Source organism: Lipotes vexillifer, unplaced genomic scaffold (assembly GCF_000442215.2).
Source record: "Lipotes vexillifer unplaced genomic scaffold, Lipotes_vexillifer_v1.1 scaffold1578, whole genome shotgun sequence".
Taxonomy (NCBI): Eukaryota; Metazoa; Chordata; class Mammalia; order Artiodactyla; family Lipotidae; genus Lipotes; species Lipotes vexillifer.
Genome location: NW_006782730.1, coordinates 45,896 through 57,021, shown reverse-complemented (window position 1 = coordinate 57,021; position 11,126 = coordinate 45,896). Strand labels below are relative to the sequence as shown.

General features: G+C 34.6%; 1 protein-coding gene across 1 annotated transcript in view; it reads left to right on the top strand.

Annotated features, from left to right (window-relative positions):
- LOC103084041 (conserved oligomeric Golgi complex subunit 5) overlaps window positions 1–11,126 on the top strand; it is a gene marked incomplete at its 3' end in the record, with an annotated part of 235,716 nt that overhangs the window by 188,719 nt on the left and 35,871 nt on the right. The window contains exon 11 of the mRNA XM_007455380.1: window positions 9,976–10,057. Coding sequence (XP_007455442.1) covers window positions 9,976–10,057 — 82 coding nt within the window. The remainder of the gene's footprint in view (window positions 1–9,975; window positions 10,058–11,126) is intronic.

The following is an 11,126-nucleotide window of genomic DNA, read 5'->3' as shown; positions in this document are numbered from 1 at the left end:
AAAAAAAAAAAAAAAAAAAAAAAAAAAAAAAAATCAGTTGTACTTCTATATATTAGCAATGTACTATTGAGAATTGAAATTTAATAATTCCATATACAGTAATGTCAAAGAATATGAAATCTTAGGAGTAAATGTGTCAAAAGTTGAACATCTGGAAGCTGAAAACGCTAAATATTGCTGAAAGAAATTAAAGAAGACCTAAGGAAATAGAGATACCTTATTTATGTGTTGATAGATTTGCTGTCGTTAAGATGTCCCTTCTTCCTAAATTGACGTATAATCCCAACAGGTGTTTTGGAGTGATTGACAAGCTGATCCTAAAATTCAAACAGAAATACAAAGGACTTGGGATACCCAGCACAACTTGGAAAAAGAAAAGCGAAATTGGAGGGCTAATGATACCTGTTAATTTCAAGACTTAACTACCATATTCAAGAAAATATGGAATTGGCATAAAGTTAGACATAGATCATTGATGCAGAATAGAGAGTCCAAAAATACACTGACACATATGTGGAAAATTGATTTTCAAAAAAAGTTACAAAGGCAATTCTATCTTGACGCAATAGTCTTTTTAACAGGTAATACTGAAACATTTGGATATCCAGATGTAAAGCCTAAAATTCTAAAACTTATAGAAGAAAACAGAACAAACTGTGACTTAGGGGTAGAAAAAGATTTCTTAGATGCAACACCAAAAGCTCTATCCATAAATGAAAAAAATTGATATTTTGGACTTACTCAAAATTAAGAATTTATGTTCTGCAGAATACTCCATTAAGAAAATACAAGATAAGGAATAAACTGGGAGAAAATATTTGCAAATCACATATCTAATAAAGGACTTATGTCTGAAGAACTCTCAGAATTCAATAAGAAAACAAAAAAAGCCACCTTAAAAAAATAGGCCAGGGCTTCCCTGGTGGCACAGTGGTTGAGAATCCGCCTGCCGATGCAGGGGACACGGGTTCATGACCCGGTCTAGGAAGATCCCACATGCCGCGGAGCGGCTGGGCCCGTGAGCCATGGCCACTGAGCCTGCGCGTCCAGAGCCTGTGCTCTGCAATGGGAGAGGCCACAACAGTGAGAGGCCCGCGTATCGCCAAAAAAAAAAAGAAAAAAGAAAAATAGGCCAAAGATTTGAATAGACACTTTAGAGATAGATGTCAATTAAGCACATATCTAAAATTTAAAAGACCTGACCATACCAAGTGTTGGTGAGGATATGGAGCAACTGGAACTCTCATATACTGCTGAAGGGAAGTGTAAAATTTACAACTACTTTGGAAAACAGTTTGGCTGTTTCTTAAAGAGTTAAACATACATATATTATATGACCTAGCAATATACCCCTAGTTATTAATCCAAGAGAAATGCAAGAATATATCCATACAAAGACTTGTATACAAATGTCCATAGAGCTGTCTTCTCCCTGTGTCTTCACACCATCTTCCTTCTGTATGTGTCTGTGTTTCAGATTTCTTTTTCAATAAGGACCTAATGACCCATTTTATTTTAATTACTTCTTTAAAGACCTATCTCAAAATATGGTCACATTTTCAAGTATGGGGGGGTTAGGACTTAACATATGAATTTTGTCGGGTCAAAACTCAGCCTATAACAGTAATTTACATTGATGCCAATGAAAATGGGGAGAATTACAGTGATTTGAGAATTACTCAGGAGATAAAACTGACAAATCTTAGTGATGGATTAAATGTGGTGAGATGGAGGAGAAGGTATCAAGGACAATATCATTGGTTCAGGTTTGACAGGGTTCTGGTAGATAGGAGTAACTTCATTTGAGAGCGTAAACCGAAGAGCACATTTAGGAGGGAAGATAAGCTCTGTATTCGGGTGCTCATGGGACGTCCAAGTGAAGATGTCAGTTAGGCAATTTAATATGGGAGTCTGGAGCTCAGAAGAGAGGCTTCTGCTAGAGACATAAATTTGGACGATATCGGCTCGTATTGGCAATCAAAGCCATGGTAATGGGTAAGACCGGCTATAGAGAGAAAAGAAATCTACCTTGAAAATGCAACATATAAAACTCATGTAGAGCTCTGGTTTCCAAAGTGTGTATACATTTTGACATGGAAGAAGATAGTTATAAATTTTGCCTGTCCTTTTTACAAGTTTTATCCTTTAAGCTATTTTCGTACATTTTATATTGCACATATTTTATTAATACTAATAAATTAATATTACTAATAATTAATATTAATTATTAATTAATATTAATAATACTAATAATTAATATTAATTTTATTAATAATTAATATTTTATTGATATTTGTATATAATTTTAAACAAATAAGTAAACATATTAGAATGTATATTTAAAAATATTTACATTCAGTGAGTTTGGGAAACATTGTAGCAGAGGAGGCCACAAGGAGTATCTCAAGAGGAGGATGAAACCAAAGAGAATATGATGAGGGAAGCCAGGGGAAAAGTTTGGAGGAGATTGTGGTTCATACTAAATCTAATTTGAGTGACAGTCTATTTAAAATACCAGTCCACCATGCGTTCTCAACAAGGGCAATATTGACCCCAAGAGTGAGAAAATGTTCTGTTTTTTGGAGGGGGGGGGAGGCACAAAAACATCTTATATATTACATTGGCTTGTGGTCTCCAGAGTTCAGTCCTAGCGTACAAAATCTTACTCCTTAGTATTTACCGTCTGTCATCAGGGAGAAACAGTTCAATTTAAATTTAAATTAAGTGCAGTTATATTATGTAATTATATAATATGTATCGTTACATATTATATGTATATAATTATTGTATATAATATGCTTATTATATGTATATAATATGCATATTATATTATATAATTATTACATATTATATATGTATAGGTATAATTAATTATTTAGTTTTCTTTTTGGAGGGACAATATGAAAAGAAAGGTTGAGAACTCTATAGAAAGGGTTTTAAAACCCTCACTGTAGTTTAGCAGTGATCTCTAGGGAAAAGTGTGGGATAAGGGATTTGAGTTTGAAGAGAAGCTTTAGATTTTTACCATGTGTTTCAGTATTGAATTTTTTACATCAAGAATTTATTCTTGTCTTTAGAATTAAATTAGATTATCTTAATTACTCTTCCAAAAAATTAAAAAGAATAAAGGAAGCATCATGTTTAATCCTATGGCCCAGAAATAATTTTTTTTAAAATTAAGTAATTTATTTATTTATTTTTTAGCTACATTGGGTCTTCATTGCTACGTGAGGGCTTTCTCTAGTTGCAGTGAGCAGGGGCTACTCTTCGTTGCAGTGCGAGGGCTTCTCACTGCGGTGTCTTCTCTTGTTGCGGAGCATGGGCTCTAGGCATGCGGGCTTCAGTAGTTGTGGCTCACGGGCTCTAGAACGCAGGCTTAGTAGTTGTGGTGCACGGGCTTAGTTGCTCCGCAGCATGTGGGATCTTCCCGGACCAGGGCTCGAACCCGTGTCCCCTGCCTTGGCAGGAGGATTCTTAACCACTGCGCCACCAGGGAAGCCCGAGATAACTTCTGTTAACATTTTGTATATGGTTTTTCTATAATATTTAGCTCTATACATTTGAACAAGTCCTATCTGTTCTATCATCAAAAAGTATCTGAAATCTGACTACTTTTCACTTCCTCCCACTACCACCTTATCTAAGCCCCCATTTTTTTTAAAAACAACAAGTAGATTGTACTATAAGTATTCCTTTATCTTTGAACAATATACATATAAAAGCCAACATTTTGATTTTAACTCAAGTTCTTCTGGCTTTTCATTTTGTTTTGTGATGTTCATCTTCAAGTCCCTTCTGAATTTCTGTACCTTCCTTCTTTTGTAATCAGACACAGCAAAATGGTTCTCCCTGAAGGCTATTTTCCAGTAAAGATAATTTCTTTCTTTGCTTTATATTTGCTTCCCCAGGATCCCTCTGCTTTTATCCAGAAGATGACTAAGAGCTAATATAAAATTCACATCTATTTGGTTTCTTTGATCAAGTCTGCAAGCTTTCTCATTCACAATGTGATCTCTCCACAGAGATCTCTGGCACAGACTTGTTGCTAAATCTTGTACTGCCTCTTCTGTTAGTTATGTCTGGTTCCCTCTGACCTGTCTCATTAAGTTCACTGTCTTATAAAATCTTTATCTGAACTGATCCTCACCTTCCCCTTCTGTATCAAAGATAGAGGTTGATTGTATCTTCTCTTTTCTCAGACTTACCCCTCTACTTTTGTTCGCATTCTACATCTTAACCTTGTCTAGTACATACTCTGCTTTCTCCAATATCAACCTTTCCCATTTACTTCCTTCCAGGGATCTACCATCTAAAATCAAAACCAGAACAGAATCCTTGGTCCTGTATCTCCCTCAAAGTATTTCTTCCCTTCATGCCCTGATTTCCATAAGGTACTTTGTGTCTCTACTTTCTTGTTTCAGTTTTGCTCCAAACCACTGAAATCAAGCTTCTGCTCCACTGAAACAGTTGTTACTAAAGGAATTTTAATGACCCAACTACCAAATCCTTCTACTCACTTCTAAGATTCTTTTACTTCACTCCTTAGAGGCAATAACTACTACTAATACAGGTTTCCTGCTTCACAGATAGCATATCTCTTCAGAATCCTTCACTGATTCCTCCTTCTCCACCTACCCTTCCTTTTAAAACATTTTATTCATAAAATTTCAAACAGAAGTCAACATACAGAACCAAAGTATAGGACAGTGACTCTCTGTGTACCCATTGTCCAGTTTCAGCAATCACTAACTTGTGACCAATCTTTTTTTTTTTTTTAATAACTAGCTCCACCACTTCTCTTTCTCCACTCTAAATTATTTCTTCCCCAACCTTTAAGTAGTGTTTTTCCCCTGGGTCCTATCCTCAACATTCTTTTCCTCTCATGCCACATGCAGTCTATGGAAAAGCTCACACATGTTAATAGTTTCTACCACCTCCAAATGCTGATAACACCTAAATCTCTTTCTCCAGCTTAGATCTTGTTCTTAAGCCAGAGATTTGTACGTATTTAGTGGCCTAGATCATCTTCGCTCAGATGCCCCACAGGTTCTAGAAGTGGTAGAGACTGGATCTGAACTTTAATATTCTACTTTCAGAGTTCCTCTTCTTAACCACAGCTCTTTTCCTATATTTAAATAGGAAAATATAATTATGGTGGGGAACATGGGATGCTATAGATGTATATAACAGAGTGCACCAAACCTGGGGGAACCAAGAGAAGAGACAGCTAAACTGACTCTGATGAATGTGCTGGATTAAAAGCTGGTAACTGGAAGAAACTACAGAAGAACCTTCAGCAACCTGAAGGAATTTGTGCTGGTTGGATCTTTGACCTCAGTGGTATGTAACAAGAGAAGTAGGCTGGGACAGTCATGTCATATAAGCCTTGGTAAGCCAAGTTAAAGGGGACTAATACTTTAATATATCAGTCAAACAAACCTTAGATCAAATCCCAGCTCTACTACTTTCTGTACTACTGTACTACTTTCTGTGTAATTTTAAACAAGTCACCTTTTTTCTTTGACCTTTGTTTTCACTCTAGAAAGGGACTAAAAATGTCATCTTATAAGATCGTTCCACTCATTTTTTCAGTAAATATTTATTGTGTGCCTATTATGTCCTGGTCACATTCTCGATGTTGAAATTAGAGTGGTAAGAAAGACAAAATGGGACCTCTGCTGCCATGGAGCTTACATTCTGGTGGTGGTTGTAGTGTTTAAATGAGATAACTTTCAGTGGTGCCTGTTACGTAATGGACATTCAGAAAATGTTAATTTCCTAGCCAATGTTCACATACATTCTAATGCATGGACAGTTTGTCTGAGTTCTTCTCTGATTAAGTTAAAAGTACATACTTCTTGGCTTAGAAGTTTTGAGTGACTTGTCACTAAAAAGGAAGAAGTAGCCAGATTATCTGGGACCCTATGTTTTCTTTCAAAAGGTCATGTCTAGGACTTAGAATTTTCTTGTTTACTTTGGCAATTCTAAAAAGCCTTGAAGAATTCCTGTTATTTCTAGGAATCTGTTTCAGTAATTCTGTGAATTACAAAGATGATTTGCATCAAAGGAATTTATGGTTAGTTGTAGGAATAGATAATGACACATCCAAAAGAAATAAAAGAAATAGCCTCTAGAGAAGATAAAAGCTAACAAAAATCATCCACAGAACAAAGAAAACACAAAGCATAAAATGAGATGATAAAAGCAGAAACAACCTATTGGTTAAACATATTTGGTTTATAATTTCTTATTAAAAGATAAAACAGTGTTTAAAAATAGAATACTTTGTTTATAAGAGTCAAAAAACAGTGACATGACAAGAATAAAAATAAATAGACTGATAAACATTTCTCAAGTGAAAGCAATAGCAACAGTATTAATTTCAGGTAAAATAAGACAAATAATGGTATACAGAATAAAGAGGGTCACACAAACTTTATATTACCAGCCTCTTCAACAAATGATGCTGGAAAAACTGGATATTCATTTGTGAATGAAAGAAATTGGACCCTTACCTTAAACCGTAGTCAAAAATTAATTCAAAATGAATTAAAGCCCTAAATGTAAGACCTAAAATTATAAAACTCAGAGCAGAAAATGGGGAAATCTTCATGACATTGGACTTGGCAGTGATTTCATGGATGTGACACAAAATCACAGGCAACAAAAAAAGTGAAATTGACAAATGGGACTACACCAAACTTAAAAACTTCTGTGCGACAAAGGAAACAATTAACAGAATGTAAAGGCAACCTACAGAATGAGAGACAATATTTGCAAGCTGTATATCTGGTAAGGGGTTGATGTCCATAATATACAAAGAACTCCTACAACTCAACAACAACAAACCACCCAACTCAACTAAAAATATGTGTAAAGGACTTGAATAGATATTTGTCTGAAGAAGACATACAAATGACCAACAAGCATATTAAAAGATGATCAACACCACTAATCATCAGGAAGTACAAATCAGAATCATAATGAGATATCACTGCACTCATTAGGATGACTATTTCCAAAACAGAAAACAGGTGTTGGTGAGGACATGGAGAAATTGGAACCCTTTTATATTGTTAATAGGAATGTAAAATCATGTGGCTGCTAAGGAAAACTGTGGAGGTTCCTCAAAAAAATTAAAAACAGAATTAATGTATGATCCAGTGATCTCACTTCTGGAGATACACAATATATCCAAAAGAATTGAAAACAGGATCTTTTTTTTTTTTTTTTTTTATTTATTTATGGCTGCATCGGGTCTTAGTTGCTGCGCGCGGGCCCTCTCTAGTCGCGGTGCGCAGGCTTCTCACCGTGGTGGCCTCTCCCGCCGCAGAGAACGGGCTCCAGGCACGCGGGCCCAGCAGTTGCGGCTTGTGGGCTCCAGAGCACAAGCCCAGCAGCCGTGGCGCACGGACCCAGGTGCTCCACGGCATGTGGGATCCTCCCAGACCGGTGCGTGAACCCGTGTCCCCTGCATTGGCAGGCGGACTCCCAACCACTGCGCCACCAGGGAAGCCCTGAAAACAGGATCTTGAAGAGAGATTTGCCCAGCCATGTTCATTGCAGCATTATTCATAATAGCCAAGTGATAGAAGTAATCCAAGTGTCTGACGATGGATGAAGGGATAAAGAAAATGTGATACACAGACACACACATATATACATACATGCAATGGAAAATTATTAAGTCTTTAAAAAAGAAGGAAATTCTGTTACATGCTAAAGATGGATGAAACTTAAGGACATCATGCTAAATGAAATAATCCAATCACACAAAAAAACAAATATTGTGTGATTCCACTCACGTGAGGTATCTCAAGTAGTCACATTCTTAGAAACAGAAGGTAGATAGGTAGTTTCCAAGGGCTGGGGGGGAGAAAGAAAATGGGAGTTGTTGCTCAGTGGGTGTAGAGTTTCAGTTTTGCAAGATGAGAAAGTTCTAGAGATCTGTTGCACATCAAGGTACATAGAGTTAACACTGCTGTACACTTAAAAGCAGTTAAGATGGTAAATTTTGTGATTTTTATCATAATTTTAAAAGTATAAGAATCATTTCATGCATTGTTTTCTATGAACTTAAAACATATGAGGACTGGGTATTATTTTCTTAATTAAAGGGTATTAATTGCCTTTTATTAACTCAGCTAAATGATCCTGTAGATATCCTTCTGGAGACATTGGGCTATTATTTCCTAATATTTAATGATAGGTACCTTGCTGACATAAATCCTACTTGTTGAGGTAGATAATTCAAATACTGAAATCAATTTGCTATTATATCTGAGAATTTTGTATTTGTATGCTTAAGAAAGATTGACCCAAGTTTACTTTTTTAAGTGTATGTATGTGTGTGTATGTAGAAGCATACATATATAGTCACCAAATTTCCTGCATCTTAGACATCTTTCAGATTTTTACCATTATGTTGTTATCTGTAGACTTTTCATATATGACCTTTAATATATTGAGGTAATTACCTAGCTTGTTCCTAGCTTGTTGAGTGGTTTTATCATGAAAGTGTGTTGAATTTTGTCAAATGCGTTTTTGTGCATCAGTTGAGATAATCATGTGGTTTTGTCCTTCATTTTGTTAATGTGATGTATTAAAATGGTTCTTTAATATGATGAAGAACATTCACTTTATTTTTTTTAACTAAAGTATAATTGATTAACAATGTTGTGTTAGTTTCAGTACAGCAAAGTGACTCATTTATTTATATATGTATATATATTCTTTTTCAGATTCTTTCCCATTACAAGTTATTACAAGATATTGAATATAGTTCTCTGTGCTGTAGGTCTTTGTTGGAAAAACATCCACTTTAAAGTGTATGATATACAGTACACATATTGCATAAAATCTTGGTGATCTGAATCTATTTTGTGATCACTGCATAAGAAATTAGCAATTATTTGATTTATCTTTTTATGATACACAATACCCATTTGAATTCAAAACAAAACTTATTAAAGAAACAAATAACAAGGAAAATAGATATGTGCATAGGCATAAAAATGAGAAATCAGTATTTTTCATTGATTATTTTCTTTCTTATAACCTTGAAAAGTAGAATTTCATTCTTTGCAAGTACAAAACTAAAGCAGAATGAATGAATTTCCTAATTATTCTTTTTTATGACAGTCATATTTGAACATTATACATATTTATGTTACTAGGGTGAACCATGTGTAATTGGCATTGTTGTACTTCAAAAATAGAATAACAGCAATTTGATATAATATTACCACACGTGTAGAAGTACCTTAAAGGGCTTGGTAAAATTTCTGTTAAGAGTCATTTTCTTTTAACAGTATTAAAGTACTTTGTCCGGTTTTAACAAATGACACTTAAACTAATATTTATCTTTTCTTTTTAGTAATTACTTTCTAAAATATGTATTAATAGTTGAGTGACAGTATCCTGCTAAGCTGAGTAATAGGAATTCCTGTGACTTAAAAAAACAAAAACAAAATTGTGTCTATACTTCAGGCAGTTCTCTTTCGTAATTGGTGAATTGTTTCTTGGGGGTCACTCTTGGTCTAAGCATGCTTGTTCTTCATTTTCTTATGGTAACAAAAATTGCCTTCTGTATATAATATGATGATGATAATAATTGTAATAATAATAACATTCACTGAAGATTTATTATACATCAAGAACTGTCCCAAGAGTTTACTTTAATAAACTTTTAAAATCCTTGTAATAATCCTGCAGTGTGGGTACTGTTATCTCCACTTTACAGAGGGCAGGGAGGCACAGAATGATTTAGCAACTTGCCCAAGTTCACACAGCTAGTATGTAGCAGAGAAGGATGATGACGTGAGACATGATTTGACTCATCTATATATTTCTACTTAGTTACTTAATAATTCCATTGTTTGATAGACTTAAATACATTTTTAATACTTTTTTGATGCTGTGTCTTATCCATTGTAATTAAAAAATAATAATACATCCCCTTTTTTTGGGTCATAGGATGGACACGCTGAAATTTTATACACATTTTGGAATTCAGTTACTCAAGCACTTTCTTCTCAGTTTCAGACAGCAACAAACTGTAAGTACAGTATTTATTTTGCAAATTGATTTCACAGTTTTTCAGTTACTTTAAAATTTAATATCAAGAAGTTTCGCTCTATTAGTTTATAAAACATCTTTTAAAAACTCCTGGCTAATTGTCATTTCTTATGTTACCTATATATTCAGTTATATAAGCAATAAATTCTTTTTTTACACTTTAAAAATACTTAGGATGTGAAATAAAATGCTCCAGAAGAATAAGTTAATTCTCCATAATTCAGTCAGAGGAAGCTGAATTTTTCCTATGTAAAGGGTGATTGATGTTGAAGAATTTAGTTAAAGCTTGTAGAGTATTTTAATTCCTAACAAAGAGATATTAAAAGGCAGAGACCTTATAGCTTTTCCTTTATTGTTAAAATGATTTGATGAATGAACAGCTGAAATACCCACATCATGAATTAAAAGTTGCTTAACCAAATATAACCCAACAAATTTTTCTTTGTTTTTGTCATGAAATAATGGCATAGGGTAGTTCTAAACAGTGAGGTATACAAACTAGCTAATATCATATAAGTGTTTTTGCCTAATCACTGAATTTAAGAGCATTGAATGTACCTAGGCCTTTTAAAAGTGTTTTGAGAGTTTGTATTTAGTTTTTATTCACATTTACTGAAAGTACCTAGTAATGTAAACATTATTTAGTCCCTGACAACTCCAGAATGAATTAACCACACTACCTTGCTTCCCTACTTCTACTTCTAAAGGAGTGTGCAGCAAGGCAGTGACCACAGAGAAGGTCTTCATTCGTGTGTGGCCAGACAGAACTTAAGCAGAGGGTTTATTTAGGACTGATTCATTCTATTTACTTCTACAAATCACCCTACTCAAAAAATACTTTGCTTCTCCCTGCTTTAGGTATCTGTTTTGGGCAGCTTTTTTGAGATGTAATTTACATATATAAAATTCACCAACTTTGAGCAGAAAATTCTATGAATTTTTGACAGATTTTTACATCCTTATAACCACCATCACAATTAAGATATAGAAGGGGGCTTCCCTGGTGGCGCAGTGGTTGAGAGTCCGCCTGCCGATGCAGGGGACGCGGG